Source organism: Trachemys scripta, chromosome 2 (assembly GCF_013100865.1).
Source record: "Trachemys scripta elegans isolate TJP31775 chromosome 2, CAS_Tse_1.0, whole genome shotgun sequence".
NCBI lineage: Eukaryota > Metazoa > Chordata > Testudines > Emydidae > Trachemys > Trachemys scripta.
Genome location: NC_048299.1, coordinates 56,540,633 through 56,568,582, shown reverse-complemented (window position 1 = coordinate 56,568,582; position 27,950 = coordinate 56,540,633). Strand labels below are relative to the sequence as shown.

The 27,950-nt window shown below is 42.9% G+C and overlaps 1 protein-coding gene across 1 annotated transcript in view; it reads right to left on the bottom strand.

The window, feature by feature from the left end:
- The window catches only part of LOC117872288 (ATP-binding cassette sub-family B member 5-like), a 66,796-nt gene that overhangs the window by 18,319 nt on the left and 20,527 nt on the right, over nt 1-27,950 (bottom strand). Inside the window, exons 7-23 of the mRNA XM_034760591.1 lie at nt 27,514-27,685; nt 24,452-24,576; nt 24,186-24,363; nt 22,542-22,655; nt 22,009-22,119; nt 21,112-21,237; nt 19,052-19,255; nt 17,668-17,838; nt 15,777-15,938; nt 13,884-14,036; nt 13,087-13,230; nt 11,765-11,872; nt 11,357-11,434; nt 5,245-5,328; nt 2,499-2,702; nt 1,746-1,846; nt 469-609 (exon numbers count right to left, since the gene is read on the bottom strand). Coding sequence (XP_034616482.1) covers nt 469-609; nt 1,746-1,846; nt 2,499-2,702; nt 5,245-5,328; nt 11,357-11,434; nt 11,765-11,872; nt 13,087-13,230; nt 13,884-14,036; nt 15,777-15,938; nt 17,668-17,838; nt 19,052-19,255; nt 21,112-21,237; nt 22,009-22,119; nt 22,542-22,655; nt 24,186-24,363; nt 24,452-24,576; nt 27,514-27,685 — 2,376 coding nt within the window. The remainder of the gene's footprint in view (nt 1-468; nt 610-1,745; nt 1,847-2,498; nt 2,703-5,244; nt 5,329-11,356; nt 11,435-11,764; nt 11,873-13,086; nt 13,231-13,883; nt 14,037-15,776; nt 15,939-17,667; nt 17,839-19,051; nt 19,256-21,111; nt 21,238-22,008; nt 22,120-22,541; nt 22,656-24,185; nt 24,364-24,451; nt 24,577-27,513; nt 27,686-27,950) is intronic.

Genomic DNA, 27,950 nt, shown 5'->3' with positions numbered 1-27,950 from the left:
TTCGAATCATCAGAAACAGGCAGCAAAGAATACTGCAGTAAATTATAACTTCCTAGGGCCTCCATCCTGCAGAGGTCCATATGGACGGATCCCTGACCAGAGCGTCATTGACTTCTATGGCGCTCTCTGCAGGCAGACCCAGTGCCCAAGTTTGTTTATGCAAAGAAACATTAGTGCAAAAATTAAAACCAATTTTACATGCTGAATTTACTGAAATTAACAAAACTTGTCACAAAAACTCTCTAATCCTTGGAGCAGACATTGGTACTAAAGTGCTCCACTAGGAGCTGTTGTTGTATTTCAATAACAAATACAGAAAATAAACTCCCCTCCTTCTAGTCTGATAATAATTTATCTTGGTAACAGTGTTGTGAAATGAAGAGGGTGGGTGTTGGGGGATTTCCTCGGGGCTCTAAGGGGAGGTGTAAAATGGCACACTTTGAATATTTGTTCATTTATGAGACTCACGTGAAAACACCCTCTGGGGTCATTCTTCCAACTGTAATTAAGTATGCCCCAAATCGAAAGCTTGCCGCATAGGTGAAATACATAAAAGCCTGGCTGAATGCATAACAGGAACCGTAGATCTGAGCTTTCTTCTGAGCATTCCTGCAACATACAGTATTTACATGAATCAACTGTAAAACTATGAGGGATATTCTACTTGTTCAGAGAGAAACTGGGCTTCTGTATGCAGTAGCTAGTACAGCTTCACTCCCAGGTATGCTACAGAGGCCACACATAGTAGACACCCCAAATTTCTCTAGAGTTGAAAGCATGCATAGATGTCAAAAATGCCCAAGCTTTGTCTACACTAAAACCACCACACTGCTTCCAGTGCTGGAAATGCAAGAATGAGGGAGAATTATGGGTCCAGTTATGGGTAAATTAAACTGTAAAAAACAAAACAAAACTATATAGCATACAGCTGTAGACAAAGGTCTGATCCTGGACAAACTTACACAACTTTGCTTCCATGAATAAAATCATGCAGCATCAAACTAGGGAGGCAAGGGTTTTCTGGGACAGGAGAGAAGAGAGGCCTCCAAGGGTGGTCTAGGCCTGTGTTGACTGATAGGATATCTATCCCCTCCACTACCTCTATGCAATGTCTACAGAATGGAAATTTACCAATACATTCCTACCAGTTCTAACAGCAGTTCAGTTTTGCCAATGCTAACCAGGATTCAGACCAACAGATCAGCAGGACCTGTGCTTAATCCACTACCGCTTGGGTCTTGAGAGAATTCCCTGTAGAACCACATACCAGTCTGAGCCCGAAATCAGATTTATAAGTGTTTGCAGGATTGGATCCTAGAACTGCAAATTTATACTGTATATTTAACTATCCCAGTCTTCCCACTCAAGCATTTTTTCAGTGAGTTTAAGAGAAATTATGCAGATACACAAAAATATTGTAATTTGTTTAGAATATATCACTAACAACATTTGATGCCTTAGGGACTATCTAGATTACACTTGAGGTGCAAGCTCTTTCATTCTTTCCTCAAACTGATATCCCCCTTAACAAAACAGCCATATGATGTATTAATATGGCTGTTTGTTTGCCTTTGTTTTTTTCTCTGCAGACTATTAACTTAATGTAATATTTTAAATGGATAAATAAAATAGAAAAAGAATGAAAAGGGACAATTGCAATGGAGGAAAGGGCATTGCACATGGTCTCAACATGACTGATAACCACTGCGATTGCCTGGCTTAATATGACATGAATCATTTCTGACCTGTATGGCTTCTGCAGGTTTTCTTCATACATTTGTTCAAAAGTACTCTCTCTAGTTAATGAAGCAACTGTTCTAATGTTCTCCACAGCTTCAGTTGCTACCTTTAATTAAACAGGAAAACCAAAAGACAAAATGAGATGGAAAAAAATCACCACTGGTCCTTCTCAATGTAGTCTGGGACTGGTAAACATTTTTTTACAGAGGAATGTAATTACTTGTACTTATGTTGGTAATATATTGAGCAGCAAAATAAATACCCGGTTTGTTTGTGCAAAGGCTCAATCACAGAAATAAATGTAGGTGCTTTTATTTCAATGTTCCTAACTTCAGATATACACCTAAATGTGCCAAGTCAGGCTGAGATTCGTTGGTCTGGCTGAGGAGGTGCTTCCGCAGAGTCCTTGAAAGGTACGTAAGAGTGAATTCTTGTTCATTTGTATATGTGAGCATTGGTTTATTCTTTTTTAGAAAAAATAAGAATAGAGTGCTGGTAGAGTATTAGCATACAAACCAACTATATAAACTAGAACGGTAACTATTATTATTATACATTTGTATTGCAATAGTACCTGGGAGCCCTCATCATGCACTGAGACCCTGTTGTGCTAGGCACGGTACAAATGAAAAAAAACCAGGTGGTGTATTGAAAATGAACCCTCAAGGGGTCACATCACAGATCAGATTAGAATTAGGAGATTCTATTCTTCATTTGTTCCATTTGATTAGCTGTGTTATGAAGAAGCTGTATTTTACCTTTCCTGCTCGTTGCAATTCCTTTTTATCTCGGTTGGCAAATCCGGTCAATGCACTGGTCTCCAGCATCCCAGTCACAGCAAGCACCGGCGCCATCACTAGGATCAGCAGAGTCATCTCCCACCCATATATAAAAGAAATGATGACAGACAATCCCATGCTGGAGATGTTTTGTGCTATTACACCAAGCCTTGATCCTGTTGCCTGTAATCGGGTAATATGTGAAAACTGTCATTTGCTAATGGGTCTTAAATACAATCCTTCTCTCTACCTGATAACAAGCATATTAAAAAAAAAAAACAACAACCCCCACCCCCTGCACACGCCTTTCAGAGAGAGATCTTTCACTCTGGCCTCATCTCCCTTAGCAGAAATGGGCAAGGCCATCCAGTACCAGTGATTGTTTTTAAAATACAGTCTCATCTGTTGTTTGAAATCTCCATTCCCACACTGTGAGAGCCCCACCAAAAAAGCTGCGGATCTCACAGCTATTAGTGACCAACAAAGAAGCCATAGGGAGTGATTCAGACAGTAACTTACAGTGGACACAGGATGTTAATTCTGCTTAAAGGAATCTTGACATTTCCTGAGTTTTCCCCCATAGTGTTTATTTTTTAAAACAAGTTCTTGAAAAATAGCAGGCTTGGCCTTTTATTGACTGTTTGAAATTTAAAACTGAAACCCAGAATCTCTACTAACATTTATATAGTGCTTTCAGCTGAAGTGCTTTTCATTCAGTCACTCTCCCTTTCACCCATACCTTGTTCCTTCTAGATCAGGGGTCTCAAACTCAAATGACCATGAGGGCCACATGAGGACTAGTACATTGGCCCTAGGGCCGCATTTACTGACACTCTCCCCCACTTCCACTCCACCCCTTCCATGAGGCCCCGCCCCTACCCCACCTCGTCCCACCCCTTCCCTGCCCCCATTCCAATCCCTTCCCTGAAATCCCCACCCCAACTCCGCCCCCTCCCTGCCCCCAGGGGGTGCAGGAGGGGTGTGGGGTGTGGTGGGGGCTCAGGGCAGGGAGTTGAGGTGTGGGGTGCAGGAGGGGCGAGGGGTACGGCAGGGGGTCAGGGTGCAGGGTGTGGTAGGGGGCTCAGGGCAGGGGGTTGGGGTGCAGGAGGGGTGCGGGGTGCAGCAGGGTGTTCAGGGCAGAGGGTCAGGATGCAGGGTGTAGCAGGGGGCTCAGGGCAGGGGGTTGGGATGTGGGGTGTAGCAGGGGGCTCAGGGCAGGGGGTTCGACTGCAGGAGGGGTTCGGGGGGGCGGGCTCTGTCCTGACATGCACTGGGGGCAGGGCAGGCAGGCAGGGAGCCCGTCCTTCCCCTGGTGCGTGTCAGGCCGGAGCCGCTCTAGGTCAACGCTGGGGCCACGAGGAGCTCGCGGGCCACAGAAAATAACCCTGCAGGCCGCGTGTTTGATCAGGGATGGCTTTAGGCACCAGCAAACCAAGCATGTGCTTGGGGCGGCACATTTTCGGAGTGGCATTCTGGCCATCTTTTTTTTTTGGTGTGCAAAAGCCTAGAGCTGGCCGTGGCAGCAGCAGCGCGTCGTGCATGGGAGGGCGCCCTGGGGCCGCTGCGGTTCGCGCGGCGGGGGAGCAGTACTGCACCTTGTGGCTGGGCCGGGCAGGCTCCGAGCGGGGGACACCTGCAGGTCACACGGAGTTGCCTGCAGATGCCACAGGGCAGCCGCCCCCAGTGCCGCAGCCGGGGCTGAGCGAAGCGGCCCGAGTCACCCAGGGACTGTGGCAGGGTGGCCAAAAGCAGCAATGGGGCCATAGAGGCAGGGCGCTGCCATGTGGGGCCCGTGTCCCACGCTCTGGGGCTCTGCTCCCTCTGGGGCTACCCTGCCCCAGCTTCTCAGCCCCCTGCCGGGGCGGTCCCCCGGCTCTGCCCTCCCGGGTCCCGGCCGGTCCTGGCGGCGGAGCCCTGGCTGGAGGGACCCTGGGCTGAGGCGCGGCCTGGGAGCCCCGCTGCTTACCCCGACCCTGCCAGCGCCGGACCAGCTGGAGGTGAGGGGGGAGCGGGCGGAGTCAGCACTGGTGGGGGGGAGCCCAGGGCTGGGGCAGCAGGGGGTGCAGGTGGGGGAGGGCACTGGTGGTGGTGCGGGGAAGTGAGATCCCAGGGCTGGGGGGGAGGGGCAGCCAAATTTTTTTTTCTTGGGGCGGCAAAAAACCTAGAGCTGGCCCTGTGTTTGAGACCCCGTTCTAGAGACAGGCTAATCTGAAACTCTGCTGAACTCCAAGTTTGCCCTGTATCATTACAAAGGGCTGAACAACAACCCTATATCCAAACACTCATGAACTTTAAGAAAGTTCATATCCAAATCCAAACTTGTAGTTCAGACCCTTCTCTATGTACTGCACAATACTTGCTTCACTTACCCCTCCTCCCTCGCTCACAACTCCCTAGCGTTCCCTTTGTCCCTTCATTCTAAATCTAATTCTCTCCATTTAAATATCTGTCCCCTCTCCTCCACCTTTATCAGTAATCCTAACATTCTTGGCCTCCTTGCTTTCTCTCTTCCCAGTCTTGTCCATCTCTCCCTAAATCTGCTTTCTTCCTTCCACTAGTATGATCCAGTGCTCATGGTCACCGACCTCCTAACAGCTAAATAGTGTGCTTGTCCCTAGCTTTACAGATAGTGTCGTGTTGTAAGTAACCTTGCAGAATGATCCATATTTAATGTTAGTGTTATATAGATACAAAAAGCTCTCTCATACACACATACGGTACATACTGTTTGAATTTGTGCTGCCTCTGTGGCTAATCTTGTTGTCAGAGCTCCAGTGTTGTTTTTCTTATCATCAAACCAAGAGATTTCCTATGGAACAAAACAGAAAAATGAGGTTATTCAGTGAGAACAAGGTCATTTCTCCCCTTCTTGCTTTATTATTAACAAAATCTTCAGTGTCTGAGTATGTCTGTTTGCACATGAAAAACAAAACAAAAAACCAACAAACATCTATTTGTTCAAAAACGTCCTCCCTATTTAATGTGGATAGTTACACATGCAAATCACGTTAACCAATTTGTGCATGCAATTACTTGATTTATGCATGCAAATATCCATTCGCAGCCAGATAATAACTTATTGTAGACTGATGTAGCTCCCTTTACTTCAAGTCAAGCAATGCCGATTTACACCTGTTAAAGATATGGTCTATGATTTTTTGTGCATTCAAAATTTATATTCTTGCACATATCAGACATAGTTATAAAGACCCTTCAAAATGGTGGTCCTGTGTATTCTTAGCAAGGCAATAGCTGAACTCTGAAGATAGCCTAGATCAGGGGTCAGCAACCTTTCAGAAGTGTGTGCCGAGTCTTCATTTATTCACTCTAATTTAAGATTTCATTTGCCAGGAATACATTTTAACGTTTTTAGAAGCTCTTTTTCTATAAGTCTATAATATATAACTAAACTATTGTTGTATGTAAAGTAAATAAGGTTTTTAAAATGTTTAAGAAACTTCATTTAAAATTAAATTAAAATGCAAAGCTCCCCGGCCCGGTGGCCAGGATCCAGGCAGTGTGAGTGCCACTGAAAATCAGCTCGTGTGCCACCTTCGGCACGCGTGCCAGAGATAGCCTACCCCTGGCCTAGATTTTGTATTTTCTTGAAGTCCTATGCTCTAAGCCTCCTCTCTTCTTGCAGACTCTGGGGCCTTCCCTATAAATCTTCTTATGCCCAGCATCCTGCAGTCTGAAAGTAAAGAAGGTCAGCAATTAGCCTTTACAGAATGGATGTCATGCTAGTTTAGGGGCCTTGGGTGGCCCTATATATCAGATTGACTTTTAGTTACTAATCAACTGAAGATCAGTTATGGGCTACAAAAGGAAACCAGCTGACCTGTCAGCATTGGTATAGTCTCTGATTTCAAGGCTGGGGTTGAGATAAGTTAATTGCTGAACTTGATTTGTATATATACAGAGTGCAGTAAGGGGGGCAGGGATAGCTCAGTGGTTTAAGCACTGGCTTATTAAACCTATGGTTGTGAGCTCAGTCCTTGAGAGGGCCACTTAGGGATCTGGGGCAAAATCAGCACTTGGTCCTGCCTAATGAAGGCAGGGGGCTGGACTCAATGACCTTTCAGGGTTCCTTCCAGCTCTATGAGAACTTATTATTATAAGTAGGCATAAAAGAGTTAGTTATTCAAATATTTTTTTTAACCTAAACTTTACTGTAGCTGCATGGACACTATTTTGATGCAGATGGTAGATTTAGCTGGGGTACTTTCATTCTGTCACCATGGCCCCTTCCACACTTGTACTGGGATACTGTTTGCTAAAATGGATTTAAAAGGCTTCAGGTTAGGCTAAAATGGTTTTAATATGAGTTTAGATTAAGTGTTTTTAAAACCAAAAATTAAAAGCATTGCAGAAAACATGTTTCAGCGCTCGTAAGCCAAGAATTTCCACTTGCTGGCCATTAGAAAATATGGGCCTCATCCTGAAGCCCATTGAGTCTTCCCACTGACTTCAGTGGGCTGAGAATCGGGCCTTTGCATGGAAGGTTTAGGCCCTGTCTACACTGGCAAGTTTCTGTGGAGTAAAGCAGCTTTCTGCGATGTAACTCCTGAGGTCTACACACTGCCAAGCCACTTAGTGCGCAGAAACTGCGCAGTTGCAGCACTGTAAAAAACTTACCTCGACGAGAGGTGTACAGCTTTCTGTACTGGAGCTACAGCACTGAGGTGCCAATGTAGACACTGTGGTCGATTACAGCACTGCGATTGGCCTGTGGGAGGTGTCCCACAATGCCTGTTCTCACCTCTCTGGTCATCAGTTTGAACTCTACTGCCCTGCCCTCAGGTGACCAACCACCATCCCCACCCTGTAAATTACTTTGGAATTTTGAAAGTCCCCTTCCTGTTTGCTCAGTGATGCGTGCAGCGCATCTTTCCAGGTGGCCACACCTGCTCCACACACCAGACAATCCCCTGCTTGGAGAAATGCCGAGCTGCTGGACCTCATCAGCATTTGGGGAGAGGAGGCTGTCCAGTCCCAGCTGCGCTCCAGCCATACGAATTATGATATATATATGGACAGATTTCACAATGCATGACAGAAAGGGGCCATGACCGGGACACATTGCAGTGCAGGGTCAAAGTGAAGGAACTGCGGAACGCCTACCACAAGGGGTAGGGGAGGCAAACCACCGCTCCGGTGCTGCACCCATGAGCTGCCGGTTCTACAAAGAGCTGGACGTGCTACTCAGTAGCAACCCCACCTCCACTGCGAAGGCCACTGTGGATACTTCGGTGGCTTGTGTGCCAGTTGAGAGTGGACCGAGCCAGGAGGAGGAAATCTTGGACAAGGATGTGGAGCTGGAGGGGAACCCAGGGGCAGAGGATGACTCGGAGGTCAGAGATGCATGCAGCCAGGAGCTCTTTTCTACCCCAGAGAAGACTAGCCAGTCACAGCTGTTGGAGCTTGGTGAAGTGCAAACAGGAGAGGAGGCCCCTGGTAAGTGGACTTGATTTTGGGACTCACTGAAGTGAGTTTTTGGGGGAAGGAGGGTTGCAGAAAGCAGGCTTGTCTCCCACTGCATGCCCAGTCTTAGCAGCGGAATAGGCTGTTGATTGACTCCCTCACTTCACGGGAATCTCCCTCAGAGGTCTCCAGGAAATTCTCGTGGAGATACTGGGCAATCTGCTGCCGCAGGTTCTTTGGCAGAGCTGCTTTGTTTTTTGCCCCATTAACGGGGAGTGCTTTGTTCCAGGTGGGCCTTGAGTGGGCCTGACTGTTATAAAAAAGCAGTCAGCTGCAAACCAGCTGAGCGGCGAACAGTGGAGAGGCTAACAGAGGGAGTTTGACTGCAGAGTGCCCACTGAGGCTTTCATCTTGCAGGTTTCTCTGAGTAATTACTGCAACAGCTGAGGAAGCCATTAGAAAGAAGGTAATATGGATGGTGAGCGATCAGCTGTTGTGACCTGCACAGGATGTGCCATGTTTGTCTTTCTTCCACAGGATAGAAGTGACTTTGTCTGTACAAAGTGCAAGCTGGTCTCCATATTGGAAGAGAAGGTTCAAGGTCTGGAGAAACAAGTATCGACCCTGCATTGCATAAGAGAAAATGAAGATTTCCTGGACAGATGTCAGGATATGCTTCTACGGGCACAACATTCTGAAGAATCATAGCAGGCTGCGCAGTGGGGACAGAAGGGTGGTGAAGAAAATTGGCAGCGTGTGACCTCCAGAAGAAGAAAGAGGAGCTTCCATGTAAGCAATGCAGATACAGGTGAGCAACCGTTTTCATGTTCTCTCCACAGGTACTAATGCGGAGAGTGGACTATATGATACGTCTGAGGTAAGGGAGCAGAAGGAGACTCCACCAATTGGAAGGCATGAGATGCACTGTTCTAGGGATGGAGGTTCCACGAGGTGGTGGGTGGTGGTGGTTGCGAGGGTGCTAAAGGAGTTGGCGGATGTGATTGCAGAGCCATTGGCCATTATCTTTGAAAACTCATGGGACAAAAAAAAGCTCAAGGGTTTAACTCTCGGATCTGTGTCTGCACTCCTCTGTTCTTTCCTCTCATGTTGGCACCATTATCGTAGCCCTGACCTCTCATGTCAGCTATCGCAATTCCCGTATCTTCCAGCTTTTTAAGAAGCATATTTGTCATACCAGCTCCTGTAGTATCATCAATGTCAATAAATTCTAGAAAATGCTCTCTGACAGTCACCATTGCAAGGACACTTTCACTAGGTTCTGTTGTTGTTACAAAACGCACCATTAAAGTCATATATGTTCTGTATGGCTGATGTCAGGTGTGCAGTCCAGAATAACAGAGTAATATCTTGCTGACTTCAGATCTGCCACAATCTTCTGTTTGACTTTTGTTGCCAGGGCGTTTTCTTCTTTCACTCATGACTGCTGTTCTGTGCCAGCTATAATGGCTCTGAACACTCAATTGAAGGGGACAAATAAACAGGCTGGTAGCAGGGCCTGAGTGAGGGAAGATATCAGCGTCTTAAGGGCCTAACTGGCTCCTACTACTTCAGTTGACTGCCTGTTCTCCTCAAGTGGGTTCAGGGAAGCAGCAGGAAACAGGAAGCTCCCTGAGAAGCTGGTGTTAATCAGTCCAGGCTCCTGGGGGTGCTAGAGAGGTACATAAGAGGCTCCTCTTCCTCTCTCTCCCTGCAGCTCCTGCTGCTTTCTGTTATTCCCTCTCACCTTTTCTCCTGCCTTCCTATTATGCAGGCCCGGCTCCGGGCATCAGCCCACCAAGCATGTGCTAGGGGCGGCGCCTGGAGGGGGGCGGCGCGGCGGGGCGCTCCGGCCTGAGAGCGGGGATGCGACTGGGCTCGCCTCCCTCCTCCCGGCGCTCCGGCCAGTTGGGGAGAGCGGAGAGCCGCGGCGGGCTACCCGCCCTCCCCCCAGCGCTTTGGCCGCCGGGGGCTCTCTGCCCTCCCCCAGCGCTCTGGCCGCCGGGGAGAGCGGAGAGCCTTGGCCGGGCTCTCCGCCCTGCTCCCGGCGCTCTGGCTGCCGGGGAGAGCAGAGAGCCCCGGCCGGGCTCTCCGCCCTGCTCCCGGCGCTCTGGCCGCCGGGGAGAACGGAGAGCCCCGGCCAGGATCTCCGCCCTCCTCCCGGTGCTCTGGCCACCGGGGACTCTCCGCCCTCCCCCCGGCACTCCAACCGGTCGGGGATTGCGGGCCCACGGCTGGGCTCGGCACCCTCCCCTGCCACGGTGGGGGGAAGGAGGGAGGGAGGGGCGGCGGGTGGCTTTTTTGCCTAGGGCGGCAAAAGAGCCAGAGCCGGCCCTGCTATTATGGCTCTTGTGCCCTCCTTCCTCCAGCACAGCACTCACCATCTCTGTGCATCTAGAGCAGAGAGAATACATATGGCACCAGTAACAGAAACAATTTTCTACACTCTGGGTCCTATTGGCGCGCCCCCACAGTCTGGCATCTGAGGCGGCAGCCTCAGTTTGCCTCATGGTAAGGCCAGCTCCGGATATTCTTCTCAGCTGAGGTGAAGTTCCTTTTCTTTGTGGTTCTCAACACACCTTTCCTTGAATGCACTAACTTAGGCCAGCATCAGGTACTGAGCATCTTATGTCAGGTGCTACTGTCAGGAAGATGAAAATTCATACCAGGGGCCTTCTGATTGCTCAGTGCCACTGGCCAAAGAAGATAAGCATGCGCTTGACATAAATAAAAATGATGTTTAGGATGATGGTGGGCATCTGACAGCAACCAAAGAAAACCAGGTCCAGCAGGTAAAAGCAGAAATATAATTTGGTCATTCAAAAAAGCCATCTGGTTTAAAATTAACCTGGTTAAAACAAAGTAGGTGGTAACCTCAGGGCGCGCGCGCGCACACACACACACACACACACACACACACACACACACCTGATTAACAACTTCAATTAAACTTGGTTACCACTCAGCTCTGTTCTTACATGGTATAGCCCAGATTGCATGGATAGGACAGAATCACTCAAAATCCTATCCCAGTTGTTAGAACAAGCTTGAACTTCAACCAAATTTAATGACCGTTTTAGGTGTGGTTGTCTTTAGCCTGTAAATGAGGTCTTAGCTTAGTAGCATGTAGCATACTTTCCTAATGAGGTTCTAACATGATTTCCAGTCAAACAAATCTCTATTCAGAGTGGTCAAGGAAATTTGCTATAATAGTGGTTAATCATGGTTAGAATTAACATATTTCTTCTCCTACTTTGGCTAGAGTAAGTATACAGATAATTAATACCTAAAACTCCATGTGAAAGGTGGTGCAGTAAACTTGCGCTGTGTAAAAGAGGGTGGATTAATCTATTTGCAATTTATTATAGGAAAGGCAATTGAGAAAATGGTGTATTTATAGGAAAAAATTTAACACTAACCTGCCGTAGCATGGCTTTAAATGCCATATGCCTTAATCTCATTGTTAGGATTTCTCCCGACCTCCCATAAAGGAATCCCTGCAAGAAAAAAAAAAAAAACAAAAAACCAGTAGTGCCTCATATCTTTGATTTTTACTACTTGTAATTTAAATGGCAGTCTGATGCTATTTATACATCAAGTGCAGTCATTTATTAAAAGCATAGCACAAAATGGTGAGATGTGAATGTAAAATTAAAAAAATCAACAAGAGCTGAACAATACAGCTGTAGAGAACCAGACAGACATTCCCCCATCCCATCATGCCATGATCCCTCAGCTACCAACTTTAAATCCATAGCTGATTAAAGCAGTTACTAGAATGCAAACTGCTGTTCTGACCAATTGTTTTATTGATTATGAGAGTTTACCTGCAAAAACCAAGTGATAAAGCAAACACCACCTATAACAGCAAATGTGATGGAGAAAATGTTAGCTTCATGCCGGATCCTCTCCGGATCATCTTTTATTGAGAAGATCTGCAAAAATAGAAGGAAAATCATCCAAGTATTTTGTTAGCCAGCCTATTAATAGAGGCTGTATAACATTATAGAGACTAGAATGGAGTTTCTTACATACTTGGGGAAGAAGAGAGGAGAGCGTTTATATGAATGGATATTTCAAGGTTAAAGTTAAAAAGGACTAAGGGTTAAATTTTCAAAAGCCTCACACTGACTTTTCTGCCTCACACTGGGTCCCTCCTGATAGTCATGGTGCTGTACCTCTGCTGCCTGGCTACAGAGAATCACCTTTGTTCAGACCTCTAGGCACAGGTGTCAGAGACGGCAGTAATGATTGTGCCCATTCCCTGGCTTTGGAACGCTGACACAGCACTGAAGTCAAAAGGAGAAGGAATGAAAAAAGCAATTTTGTTAGCAACTGGTTGGTCAGTAACTTCCTAATAGAAGTTGGCCCTCTGATGCCATTAGGAAACCTTTTTTCTTGATGATATTTCAATAGGCATAATCTTTCAGGAACAGGAGCACTACAAGAGGCCCTACTTCACTCTATTCAGTGCAGAAAGACCCTCCATCCGCATTAGAGAAAGGAAAAGAAGGTGTGAGCCAGCGAGTAGCCCTGACTGGGATGATTTCGTTGGGGTTGGTCCTGCTTTGAGCAGGGGATTGGACTAGATGACCTCTTGAGGTCTCTTCCAACCCTAATATTCTATGATTCTATGATTAAACTACAGGAATGGGAACTTCTCGGTTCTACAACATGCTCCAACAATCATATCCTCTGTGGCTTTGGACAACTCACATCTCTCTGCCTCAGTTTGTGTAAAATGGGGATAATCCTTCCATCACAGATACGTTGTGAGGACTCATTCATTAATGTTCATAAAGTGCTTTGTGAATGGGAAAAAAGTGCAATATAAATATTAAGGATTATTATACTACAGAGAAACTATGTTAGCCAGAACCATTTTCAAATAGAAAGATGCAAACATGGTATTCCTAAATTCTGAATTGTTTTACAAACCATGTTTATAATCTGCATATGTTGGGCGCTCAGTGACCCAAGAAACAGTGGTGAAACTATGCTAGCATATTTTTGTGAAAAACTATGTATAAAAATGATTCTAACTACCCTGGTTTCACTGAAGTGTCCATGGGGCCAACGGTACCAATCAGGTCAACTTAACTAGCCTCCTTCTACAGTTACATTACAGAAAAGTCAGTACTCCACTTACTGTTATAATTTTAGCAAATATGATGGAAAAGATAGGGTGACATGCTCCACTAATAACAGCAGCTAGTGTCCCCAGTGCAATGAAAGGCCACTCAGACTTGTTTAATCTAAAAAGCTTGAGGAAAGAAACTTTGGGAAGGTGTTCCTGGAAAAGAAAAACAGATTAAAATCAGATCTTTTATTTTTGTCAAATACAATTCAATTTTACATTTTTAAGAGAGCTGAGCTGCATTATGGTGTCTACAGGAAGAGTTGAGTTTAAGAACCATGGACTAGTAGAGAACAAGGCAGGTAAATGGAAGACTACAGTTGACAGTACTGGCCAAAATCCATTCTAAAAACACTCTGGAATCCTCTTAACAGCAAACTTTACATAGATAATTATGCTTTCTACTTACAGTCAGTAGCACCTGCCTTCACTAGCAAGACCAAGTACTGATTTTGCCCCAGATGGTCCCCTCAAGGATTGAACTCACAATCCTGGGTTTAGCAGGCCAATGCTCAAACCACTGAGCTATCCCTGCCCCCTTCCTCATTGTTTTATAGATGAGGAAACGGCACACTCAGAAGTGAAGTGATTTGCTGAAAGTTGATACAATTTTAGGAAGAGGACAGTCCTCTTGACTCCCACTGAAATAATCTTTGATATACACCCCCTTTCAGAAATGTTCTGATCTCTCTGGAAGAATTGTGCAGGTTTACCACTGAATGGCTGAATCTTTTTAGGATGAAAACAAAGATCCACAAACCAAACAACCAAACCAAAAAAATCTCGACTAAGCTCCAGTAACCCATTACCTCTTCAGGTGCAGCTTCTTCTTCAGCCTCTTTTTGTGGAACATGTTTTATGCTTGCTCTGTTCGAAATCAACCCATTGATGGGGAACGCTTCTTCATGATCTTTTAAGGTAATAGTGTCTGTTGATTCTTCATGGTCTTCTGTTTTAATAGACTTTAACACAATATAAATTCAGTCACAAATATATCCAAAAGGTCAGTGTAGTTGCATTAGGTAGACTCCACTTCCATTTGCAGGGTCATGTAGGTTCTCTGAGACCCTGACTGCTATTTTGGAGTTAGTCCTCTGACTAAATTTGCTACTCATGCCCTTATTTGGCAGAAACATAAGAGTATTTCTCCTAGTTATTGGATTCTCACTCCTCACTTCCTGAAATCCAGCTACAGGCATCTTCAGTGTTTCCTACATATTTACACAAAAAGCTAACATTTTGTGCCAAGCATTAAGGAAGTCATGCTCACTTTCTTCCAAAGAGCCTAATCCTGTGCAGTTATTCCTGTGAGCTTCCATTGACTTCCAGAAGTGGGCCCAAAAGGTTGTAAGCAAACAATACGTTAAAAAATACTTTGTCATATTGTTTTAATTTTGTTTTTTAAATGGTTTGCAAAACTGATGAGAATACATGTTTGTTCCACCATTTTAGGCCGAAATCCTGGCCCCATTGAAGTTAGTGGCAAAACTCTTATTGACTTTGATAGAGGGAGGATTTCATTCCTAGTATTTTGAAACAATTTCTTCTGAATTTTCTTCTAGTTTATCTTCCCACATCTCCAGAGTATCAAAGTGAGTTGATTCTGAATTGCACAGATGAAAGAATCCATGACAGTACAACAGTTCTAAAGTATAGCGTATAAGAAAGTTTCCTACTAATATGGTTTAAAACACTATTTCCAGGGTCACAGAAGGCCATACTTGTCTTGAAACTGTGTTTTAAAAACAAACAAATTTCAAAGTATATTCAAGAGTTTTCTAAAATACGGCTTAAAAACAGTCTAGTTTTATCTCTTGGCCATTCTTAAACTGCGTTGTTAACAGGAGTGGTTTTAAAACCATGGTAACATAAATGGTATGAAAAAAAATGCTTTAAAATTGTTCCACTGTCACAGCCTTAGTGCCAGTCCAGGCCTTGTCTCCATTAAACAAAACGACTAGCACATCTTTCACAATTGGGTTAGCAATGGTGACAGAACTCTATTCAGGTAGATCAGCCTCTATTCTAACCTTGGTTAGATAACATGGTAGTAAAAATGCCTGTGCTCTGCCTACAGTACACTAGCACCATTTCTATCATTGAAGTTGCACTAGGTGCTAGAGCAACAGTGGAGGAAAATGCTGAAAATGGTGTATATACACACCTGCACTACAACTGTAATTGTACAAGCACCCGGTTGTCTAGCAAAGTTAGGGGGCATCTGTATTCTGACAGATTCTGTGTGTAGTGTGAATCCAACATCAAAATTAGGCAATAGAATTACAGACTAGACTGTTACCTTTTCTTTGGAACACCTTTGTGCTGTGAAAGCTTCCATCTACCCCGTTAGTTGGGATTCCACACAGAGCAGTTGCCAAAGGAGCTGTGCTACAAGGAAGCTGGAGGGTGGGGAAGGGGGCCTGATTTCAGCACATCCTGGGGTATCTGTGGATTTGGGGAGGCATGGGGGGAGGCGCAAACCCCAGTGACATGTACGAACAGAATAATCTTGTTTTTTTGCAGGAGGCGGTGATTTGGCTTTTAGTTACCATTGTGCCTCTCACTTCTTGGCAAAGTAAAGAACTTAACGCATGTACTAGAGTATGTGTGACCTGCTTATTGCTCTATCTTTTAAATAAATGAAGTTGATATGTCACAAACAAAGACTTTCACAGCAAAACTTTAGTATCTTTGTAAGGTACCTGTGCTGTTGCAAGTGAATAATATAACCCCCTTTTCTCCATCAGCTCTGAATGTGTTCCTACTTCAGCCACAGCACCATCAGCTATGGCCACTATTACATTTGCAGTCCGAATGGTGGAAAGCCGATGAGCTATTACAAGAGTGGTTCGACCTTTGCTGGCCTGTAAACAAAAAACCACATTGTAATTTGTGTCCCCTGTGGCTTGGAGATTTAGCGTAATTTACTCTAATTGGTCATATTGTGACTGTAGTTACTCCCATTGATTTCATTTGCTAAAATATCCTGACAATCCATGAGTTTTTCCACAACTGACAACTAAAACCTTTCGTACCCTGCTTCTGTCTCTGCTGAGCTACAGGAGACCTGCTTGCCAGCATCCACACTAAACAAACTCAGAAAGCTTGTTTTGCTTCTCCTGATTTTCTTGACTCTCTCTCTCTTTAATTATTCTGTTCAAAATTAAAAAAGCTAAACTCTGAGCTGCTTTAGGTTATGCCATGTGGAACAGTCTCATAGGGACGGATTCCTTGCAAAGGAGCAGATGGAGCCACATGTACTCTGGCCCTGCCCCAACATGCCTCTATATAGGGGTCCAGGTAGCCTGAAGTTGGCTATGCTAGCCTCACACCTCCCAGGAGTTTTCCTGAACTGTGGGAGCTCTCAACTGTCTTCCTGAGGCTTCTGTAAGTGTCTTCTTTGCTGCCAGAGTGGCATAAAGACACCCAGGATACATCTACTCTGCAATATCTCACCTGAGGCTGGCCCAGGTCAGCTGACTCAGACTCATGGGGCTCAGTCTCTGGGTCTATAAAATTGCAGTGTAGACATTCAGGTTGGAACCCAGGCTCTGGGACCCCATGAGAGGGGAGGGTCCCAGAGTTCAGGATCCAGCCCAAGCCCAAATGTGTACCCTCAGTTTTACATCATGAGCCCCACAAGCAAAAGTCTGCGGACACGGGCCCACTCACAGGTGGTTAATTGCCGTGTAGACATACCCTAAAAGGTACCTGGTTCACATTCACGTAGTCCCATTTGAAACAGGACGATATTAACATGAACTAGGTACCTTTTAAAGGGCAGTTAGAGCACAACACTGTACCACGCTTCACAAATCACACCCCTTTGGTGCACTTTGCCAGTGCCGTGTAGACAAATCGTTCATCGGTGCTGAGGATCTGTTTTCTGGAGGGAGTAGCCATGAGTGACATGCAGTGGAATAATAATCAATGCACACTTCTTCGGCAGTGCACATCTCTATGAAAAGCATGAACTAGAAGGTATCAATATTTACACACTCAAAAGATTAACATTACTGTAGTGCTTCTTAATACCCCATTTGGCATTTTTGTTAGCATTGGTCTGATGATCTGAAAGTACAGAAATATCTATTGTTCCAATTCAGATGTTTGTGTATTTAAAATTGATTTTCAAGAGAAGGACAAGATGTTGATTCTAAAAGCTCTAACGGTGACAAATTATTTGCCAAAGGGCAAATGTTGCCCTCACTGATTTGCACCCTATTTACAATCTGATGGTAGCCAATGGGTTTGCATGTGCATCAGGGCAACTTTTGGGCCCATAACCACATAACAACACATTCATTATATCTTAGTGATTTAGACCCCAGTCTTGCAAGGAGGGCTCACCCATACAGAGCCTCACTGCAGGATTGGGCCACGGTGAGAGTTACCACGTGGTTACTGTTGTACCCAGTGGGGTTACAGCATTGTTACTGCTGAACAATGGGCAGCATTTGGCAGTAATTGAGTAAATCATCCCTGTCATTGCAGTACAATAATAATCTTGTTCATCTATTCCTTGCTTTGAAAGAAAATATATTTGATTCAAGAAGATGGAGCTAGAGGTTGTGTCAATAACCCAGCATTTACCTTTTCCAGTGCAGCTTGGACTACTGACTCACTTTCTGTATCCAGGGCGGATGTGGCCTCATCTAACAAGAGAATTTTAGGGTTGCGCACCAAAGCTCGAGCTATGGCTATTCTCTGCTTCTGGCCACCACTCATCTGGGCTCCTCTTTCTCCTACAAGGGTATTGAATTTCTGAGAACATAGCAGAGACACCATCAGTTTTGCAGTCTAAACAATTAACCACTAAATAGAGCTTGATCCACAGTCCATTGAAGTCTATGGAAAGACACATCACCTCCCAACCTTGATTTCAATGGACTTTGGATCAGGCCCACAGTGAGAGCAAGATAATTCTGTATTATGGGAGCACCCTAGTGAAATGAAAGCTAAGGTTATATATTGTCTGATCCCCAGAGTGCAGGACACAAATCCCATTTGAAATTAAATCTACACAAAGTCACTTTCAGTAGCAAAAACGTTCCCACAAGCAGGTGGTCATGGAATTTTTTCAGATGGGTACAAAGGACCAGAGGGGCATCCCAGGGCGATAGAGGGAGTTTCTGCTCGATCTGGTACTGGAACACAAGTTTCTGATGTGAAAGACCCAAATCTTATCCACTCAGCCGCAGTATCCCTCAAAAAAATACATGTCAGATCTGCTGCCCTGATTCAGCCAGGTACTGAAACACCTGCATAACTTGAAGCACTAGGATGACCAGACAGCAAGTGTAAGAAATTGGGATGGGGGTGAGGGGTAATAGGTGCCTATATAAAAAAAGCCCCCAAAATTGGGACTGTCCCTATAAAATTGGGACATCCGGTCACCCTATGAAGCACGTAAGTAATTCTATTGACAGTGAGGATACTCATGTGCCTGAAGTCATGCACATGCTGAAGTGCCTTATTGAATTGGGGCCTTTGTGCCGTAAACACTACCCTGATCACCATCTTATATGTCTAAAAATACAAATTTTGAATGGCACTGCAATTTCCACTCTTGGCCACAAGGTGGCTGTAAAAATCAACCTTTCCCTGCTTTCATTTATCAGCTGTTGCTGAGTTTTGGTTACCCGTATTCTGTGATTTTGCAGCAGGGCAGCTGTCCCTCAACTTGGGGCTGAGATTGAAGGAAAGAACCATAGTTCTTACTTTTAAAATGCATTTATATTAGAGTCATTCATGCTTCCAGCTTTTGGAATCACAGTTATCCCTCCCCTGACCCAGCCCGGATTTATTTCCATTTCCTTACATGTCTGTTTCAGAGAATTTAGAGAAACATTGCAATTTATGTAAATTCCTTCTGTCACACACACAAAAAATGGTTTCTTTTATGGTCATATCTCAATATCTCACTTTATTTCAGTTCATTTCTAAGAATGCAGGTTATTTTAAGTACCATACTTACATCAGGAAACTCCATGATAAAATCGTAAGCATTTGCTTCTTTTGCTGCATTCTCAATTTCTTCATCAGTTACATCCTCTCGACCATATCTTATATTGTTTCTAATTGTTGTCCCAAACAGAACAGGTTCCTGACTGACCACACCAATGAATTCTCGGTAATGTCTCAGATTAAGGGACTTTATGTCATGTCCATCCACTGTGATCTAAAGAAAAAAAGAGATTGTGAGAGCCTGAGGTTGTATATTATTATTTTTCTTCTTATTTTGTATTACCGTAGCACCTAGAAGCCCTAGTCATGGACCATGACCCCATTGTGCTAGGCGCTGTACAAACACAGATCAAAAAGACAGTCCTGTTCTTGAATCTTTCTAAACCTACAAACGTTTAGGACAAAATCTTCCCATTCAGTTTGTTAGGGCAGATTTAGGATTCATGAGAAAAATGAGGATTTATTTTTGTTTCAGTGAAGAAATAGTCCTTGGCCAGATGTTTCCATACACCAAGTGGAGATTTGCCTCTGCCGGCACCACATCTGGAGTAAGGCCAAAGTAAAGGAAAGAGGAAGGGGCCCTCAATCTGAATCCTACCATCCCTTACATAGTGTTGGCTGGAGATGCTTTTCATTTTTGCAGGAGAGGAAAACTTGAAACCAGCAGAGGCCATCTCTGCTTATCAATCATATGGTATTATGGTTTACTGACACACACTCTAAGGCCTGCATGAAGCATGGTGCAAGGAGGATAGAAGGGAAAAAGAACAACCATCATGTATCTTAAATGGGAGATCAGTCCTATGCAGGTAATCCATATGGTGGAGGGGGTAACACAAGGTTTGGCATTTTACACTTTAGCTGTGCTCGTAAATGCCCATGAAAATTCTTTGTCTGGATAGCAAATAGGATAAGCGTCAGGCAATCGTTGAGATGAACACCGGTCTTCTACGTGCACTCTCACAGGACTGTGCGACACTGGAGCCGGGGTGGGGTGTGCTTGGCTGTATTTTATTACAGTGCTGTTTTTTCCCATTTCATACATGAAGGGGATCACCATTACGTAGTGGCCTGGAAGACAGAATTGCGAGAAGGCCAAGCCCAGAGACTGTTCTATGAGGACCCTGGCCCACTTCTCCAAAACTCGCTTGCCAATTCACAGCACCAGGACAAGGAGTTCAGGTTCTGGAGTGAGCAGCAAGGATGGAGTAACTTAAGTATGGATAATCAGTGGCCTCACCTTCCTACGTGGTCATGTTACCTCAATCGATTTAGATACATATATGGCCCCTATCACCATGGCATACGAACACCTCTAAAGTAGTTAAGCTTAAAAAACAATAGCCTCTCTCTCCTCTCATCACATACTGTCTTAAATACCAGGAGCCCCCAGGTCCCTCAGAGGAGAGTAGATCTGATCTACTAGTAGCGCTCCAGCTAGATCTACTGGAGCTAAATCTGAATAGCAGGTAGCAAGTGATTCGAACTGAGCTCTGGGGCCAGACTCATTGGCAAAGATCTGCCAGCAAAGGACAGAGCTGCATTTAGATGGTCCCTCCTAAATAATATTTAACAGTTAAACATTGTATTTATTTCAATTCAAGACAATATCTACCCTCCACAGGAAACCCTATAAACAACACTGTTAAGCAAGTAGGCTACCCAATATGCAGGACACCAGCCAAGTGTGTGTTTGGGTGTTCTAAATCCATGCCCAGCATCTGCAACAAATTCCTAATGTAAATGGTGAGGCTGCTCAGAACAGAAAACACCCTACAGTATTTAAAACGCTTGCCCGTGATTTATGTAACTTCCAAGTGATCCACTCTCTGAGGGCTGTAAGGCTCACTTTGTAAGAGTTTGACTTTTGTTAAATCTCCCAGCATCAGATGGGAGGAACAGCGGCTGATTGGCCCAAAATCTTGTGTTATTATAGTTGGGAACAATACCCCATCTTTGTGCTCCACTTGTCTCCTTTTTCCTTGAGGACTTGTATAGCTATAATTCTTTGTATTTTACTATTTTAATACCTATGTAAATAGGACTATGCTCTAGAATTGCTGTACTCACCACTCCTTCCTGTGGATCATAAAACCTCTGAAGCAGCTGGACCATTGTGCTCTTACCACATCCACTGCTTCCAACCAATGCCACCGTTTGTCCACAGTCAATTTTCAGAGTGAGACCTTTCAAAACCTTGTGGTAGTTAAAAAAATAAAATGTAGAACAATCTCAAATTAACGAGATTCTGTCACTTAGGGTGACCAGAGGGCAAGTGTGAAAAATCAGGACAGGGGTGGGGGGTAATAGGTGCCTATATAAGAAAAAGCCCCCAAAATTGGGACTGTCCCCATAAAATCAGGACATCTGGTCACCCTACTGTCACTAAATCCTGCCGGGTTTATCCCTGCTACATTTCAAAACGCACGCATTCCCATTGCAAATTCTGGCTTTGATCTTGTCTCATACCTCAACCACTGGAACCTGCCCTTCCTGACACCTCACATACTCTAATTTGTCCAGTGTTCTGCAGCAAAGAGTCATCTACTCTCATGATTCTGACCACATTCAGTCCCTCTTGAAGTCCTTCCATTGGCTCCTGCACGCCACGTGCATCACATTCAAGCCCCTGGGCTCACCTTCAGGACCCTGCATAACTTTGCTCCTTCCAATCTCTCTTCTCTTGTCCTTTTTAGAGGCCACACCTTTCTTGCCTCACTCAGCTCAAACATTCCATTGTCTGACAACCCCTTTTTACATTCTTCTCCAACACTCTTCTCCATGCCTTCTTTTATGTTTCCTCTCTACACATGGAACTCAAATCAACCGCCTGACTCCAATCTGCCATGCTTCCATCCTGTCGTCTAAAGCACACAATTCTTTTAGCATAATACACAAGTAACATGCCATGTTTCAAGTTGTAGTCACAGTGACTACAACACAGCACAGAATAGGTGTTTCTCCTACCTGGACATCTGGTCTTGAAGGATAACTGAACTGTACATTATTAAATTCAAGTGCTCCCTTTATGTGATCGAGTTTGTGTCCATCTGAAGAAAAACTATCTATAGTGGGTTTCTGGGGAATGGAAAAAAAATAAAATTTACGCAAATGATTTACAAATGCACAATTGAGGGAGGGAGATATCATTATAGCCTGAATATTTCATATTTTTATTCTACAATTTAAAACATCTTCCACACCACACCCGTTTTAGCATTGGGTAGTTTGCAGTCTAAGGCTAGCTGCCATAGTTACTTTGCTTTGGTAACTGCATTCTGTTCTTTGTAATTTCCTTTTAAGAGCCTGAGCATAATGGTTCTTTCTAAGCCAGTTTGGTCTTTTTCCATTTGGCCATCACTAATTTTTTCCTCCTTTATTTTTCAATGGAAATTACCATGACTTTTTGCTTATTACTACTTTATTGTTCTATTGGCATCGTTAGTGCTCTCATACAAGATAATAGCCCAGTTATGAGGGCAGGGTAGAAGGATCCGTACCTGATCAATTATCTTGAAAACTTTAAAGGCAGCTCCTCTAGCAATAGAGAAAGTTTCAAAGTGTGGTGCTGCTGTGCCCAGGCAATAACTACTAAAAGTTACGCAGAAGAAAACCTAGAGGAGGAAGAAGATGAAACCCACACTGAAAACAAATTCAAAATTAAAGGCTGGTCCTATAGCCTTGATTTAGGCAACACTCCCATTTATGACCATTGGAGCTATGCCTCAGAAAAGACCGCAGGATCAACTCCATCATTGCTGTGTCATTCACAAGACATTCCTAAGTATCAAAAGAATAAAGTTTAAACCTTGGAATGCCAGCACAATACCTTATAGTCTGGAACAATAGAAACTGAGAAGGATTTTTGGCAAAATTCTATGGAATTTCTACATAAGCCAGAAAGAAAATGACTATTTTTGTTTCCTATTCTACTTGTCTCTATTGTAGTATATTTTAAAACCAAATATTGTTAAAAAATACAAAAAGGTCATTCAAACATATTTATTGGCTCATTAAAGTGAATGGGCTTTACCGCTGCTTGATCAAGTTTTACAGAAAACTCAGAAAACCTGCAAACCACACTGCAAAAGTCCAACATATCTTTAGCTGACTACACCATAAACCTCACTGAGTTTTAAGGCAAGAAGTAAATAGAGTTTCAATTTTCCAAACAATTAAAAACTCCACATAGTCAAACTTTCAATTATATTCTATTATCCTTCAAATGAATAGAAACACAAGATGTGAGAGGTACATACAGCCCCCTACCAAACAGTTGATCACATACTTTGTGAGGAAGAATCTATTAGGCAAATTTCACCTCCTCTTCTGTTTGTGGAAAATCCATGAGCAGATTATGATTTTCTCTAATTTGTTAGTTATTTTAAATTATCTGATTACGTTTTCAATTAACTTCATTTACTGTTATTTAGTTGTGATTGGTCATATAGTCGCATGGTATTGTTTCTGTTCCCTGACTGCAATTATTATAATCCTTGTGTCTGGTGTGAATGCTTCTGGAAAGTAAATTTAACATTCATCTTCTATGCACATTTGTGCTGGTAAAACAAACTGCATGAATGTTCATGGAAAACAAACACAGAAGAGACGCAAATATGGTGGAGACAAATTTTTATATAAATTCAAACTAATATCATGAAAGAAATCACTATTTGCCTCACTCTATTAGATAAGTTAGCTGAAACAGCTATGACTGTGAAGTGCAAAACCAGGTGGATTTAAATCATCTTTATTTGACCTCAGAGTGAACACTTCACTGAGAAGAATGGGGTGAAATTTTACATCTGCTTTGTTGTTACATTAAAAAGACAACAGCAAACCGGTTATGTTGTGAAGATTCTCTTCTGCCTATCTAAATTCTTATATTAGTGCCCATTACCCTGATATCCAAACACAACTTCACAACCAAAACGGCAAGGAACTTAATTTTAACTTATATTTTACAGAACACAACCAACTCTGCAGGAAGTTATGGAAAGAACCCAGCGCCTGAGCAGTTGTGGATTCTCCATACATATGATATCTCTTGTCCCTGCCTATAGCCAACATATCACATACTCAACATCACCTTCACAATGAAGTTAGTTTGTAGAAAGACATTGATGTAAAAATATGACACTTACAGCCAGGACAGTCCCAACTGAATAGCCAGTATTCTCATCAAGAATTAAGGTAGTTCCATACCAAAACCCAAGCCCGTAGCATCCATTTATAATTAGGTACAAAAAACCAACAGACAGCTTAGAAGCAATAGCTTTTTTTATACCAAGGTTTTTTGCTTCTCCTAGATTACTTGTATATCTGTTAAAAAGACAAACATATGTTAGTCATTGTGGCTGCAGACAAAGTCATAAATTAAAAAAGACATTAACTATTGAGAGAGTCAGACCTATTGATTTCCTTCTCTTGTCCTCCAAAGGCTACAACAGTTCGCACTGATGACAGGACTTCTTCTGCTACTGCACCTGCTTTAGCATAGGCTGTTAACTCCTTACTGGTTAATGTGATGATCATCTACAGTCAATGGGAGCAGAATGAAGTGAATTTCTCAAACAAATTGAGAGTAGCTCTATACCTCATGTTTATTATGTTCTTTCTCCGAGCTCAGAACTGCCAGATTCACAATGATCTTTAGAATTGCTTCCTGGGTCATTATTCTACGCCTGATCAAGTATCCAATCTTGCAAATACTATCATGCAGATGTAAGTATGCACTATCCCAGTAATGTTTACAGAATTGGACCATAGAAAACATTTTAAATGCTGTTCCATATGTACAGAACTTGTTATGGAATATATCTTAGAAGCATAAAGATCTGTGATCTTATAAACTCTGTCCCAGCAGTCTATTAGACCTACCTAAACAGGATGAGTGCAGGGACGTTCATTAATTAATTAATTAATTAATTAAATGAGGCCAGGAGAAAAATGCTAGGCCCCGAAGGATTTTTTTGGGGGAGGGCTATTGAATCTTCTCAACTTTATTAATACATTTTAAGATATCAAAAGACAATGTTAAAATCATAAAGGCAGGTGTTTAGGAGGACCACTACCTGTTACAAATAATCTGAGATTGTGAAATCTTTAGGACAGAGATTATCTTTCTGTTACGTGTGTGTGTGTGTGTGTGTGAACAACTCCTAGTAGTATGGTGTTGTGATACTGCTTGTGGCCTCTAGGTGCTACTGCAAATCTACTATAATCACTAACAATACAAGAAAATTGAGACTAAGAAATATACCTAATTCCCTTAAATATATCTATTTCAGGCTAAATATTTTTGTAACATTTTTTTTTTACTCCAGGTTCAAACATACTACTGGAGTTGCTCAGAAATTTTTCAACAGAAAACAGATTCATTGAAGCAGAACCTTTCATGGGAACGTATTGGCTTCAACCAAGCTTTTGTCCAGAAGGTTTCTCAGGTCCAGAATGGGATTTCTGGTGAAAATGAGAACACCCAGAATAGCCAGTGATTAGGCACTCAGCTGGGATGTGGGAATCCTATGTTCAAATCCTTGCTCCGAATCAGGGAAGGGACTTGAACCTATAGTTCCTACATCACAGAGGAGTACCCTAACCACCTGGCTTATTGGCTGTTCTATCTCTCATGCTCTACTTTGCAAAAAAAAATTGAAAGGTCTCAGTTTTGTCCTGATTCAGAACAAAAATAAACGTTGAAACTTCAAAATGGAATTCTTATTTTCCAGCCAGCCCTACTCACGGCCTCCTACATCCTTAAATCCCTCAGTATGGTCAAGTGGAAAAGAGATAATAAGGTAAAATATCCTCTGTGGAATTAAGCTTATATGTAAATTGTCTCAGAACTGCTAAGCAAAAAGTGACAACATTCAGCTGTTAGGAGTCAGAGTATTAGTTCATACACTGATAATCTAGAACATTCTAAAAATGTCAAAAATTAATAACTCAAGAGGTCTGGGAATAACAGGAAGGAAAGTGGCACAAGACAATTATGCTGCTTGTAGTTTTCAAAGTTTTCACTGGTTTTGATAAATTTTGGAGTCAGAGACAGGATATTTGCAAATTGGGTATCAAACTGGGTATTTTATCTCATGGCAAGACAGTGAAGTGTACATTGTATAGGAATGGGAAGATGAGACAGAGGTAGAGTAATAATTGGAATGGGCACCTGAGCTTGTTTTAGGGATCTATCCTGCCATAGGTTACACCCTTCAAAGAGGATATGGGTTCATATCCTAATGCAGGATCAGGCCTGAGTGGTTGACTCAGCAGTAAATCATGTGGCCTTAAGACCCATCTTTCTTTATTTCTGTGCTACTGCTAACAATTCCATCATCTCAAGCCATTGTGTTATGTCTTTATGCATCTGGATTCCAGCACTGCCTTCAATAAGGACCCGATTGGATGGATTTGAGACTTTTCTTTTTTTTGACTCTGAAATTTAACTGAGTTTAAGCACATTACTCCAGCTGTAGCATTATCAGAATGTACATGTCATACATGATCAGGGCAGCCGAGAGCAGGTTTGGGCCCTGGTGAAATTTTTTTTTTGGAGCCCCCCAGCAAGGGTGGACCGCCGGGCCCCAGTAATTTGTACCGGCTTCCCCCCTCTCTCGTCGGCCCTGTACATGATGTGTTCTGTACATGTGATCAATAGCTATCCTGTGTTTGTATCTCGTCTGAGAAGTTAAACCTGTCTAGTCATGTTAATCATTGAAATCTGACACTGTTACCCATATTGTATGTGATTCAAAGCCATCCAAAGTATGACATGTATTTAGAGTAAACAAATGGCACTGAACATGTGTTAGCTGCTTATTGTATCAGAGTTTTCATTTATTACTCTAACAAATGAATAAACCTACCAGATTTGCCTTTGAGATATAGTGAAAGTCAGATCGTTGTTAGAATAAGTATCTAATCCAAATGTAGTAATCATTGCTAGGAGAATAGTTCTATTTCCTATCATCTTCTGATGAGCCTAGTGGCAGCTTTTTTGTTATTAATAAAGACAACACAATGTTTATCTGGATAATTTGCTTGTTAAAATGAAGAGATTGTCTAATATTAATTAATATTGGAAAGTTTCTCCATTTTTAAAGATGAAACAATTTGAATTGTCCTAAATATATCTATGTACATGTCTATCTGTGCAAAGAAACTATTTTTTTTTTAAATCAGGCATTTTTCTTTTAGTTTTTCTTTTCTTTTCAGGAACCATGTCTTAGCAATTGTGAGCAGCTGTTAAACTCCTACTAAAGGAAAGTTAACACTTAAAATATAATTCGGTAATTTAAAGATCAAAATGTACTTTCTTTCACACATAAGAATAAGCCCCAGGATTTCATTAGTGGAAATCTGAGCTTTTCGGTAACTGTAATTTTGGCAAGTATATAGCAAAAACAGTTTCCATTAAATACCCTTTCCCCAAGAAATTTGTTACATATTAATCCTTAAAATCTTGCCTACCTTAGAACAAAATGCTGCTGATAGTACTACGAGGGGGCTTGTGGACAGGATCACAAGTGTAAGTTTCCATCCCTTCAGAAAGCCAATCACTATGCCTACTGTGAACGTTGACATGTTTTGAAATAGCTGAGCGACTTTGTCTCCAATGCCATCATTGATTTTATTAATGTCTCTAAGAGGAAAAAAAAAAGCAATTTTTTCAGATGAAGATAATATAGATATTATTCTAAACTATCTCTATTTCTCTCTCATTTTCATTAGGGCTGTCAAGTGATTAAAAAATGAATCGCCATTAGTCGTGCTGTTAAACAATAGAATACCATTTACTTAAATATTTTTGGATGTTTTCTACATTTCCAAATGTATTCATTTCAATTACAACACAGAATACAAAGTGTATAGTGCTCACTTTATATTCTGGATTACAAATATTTGCA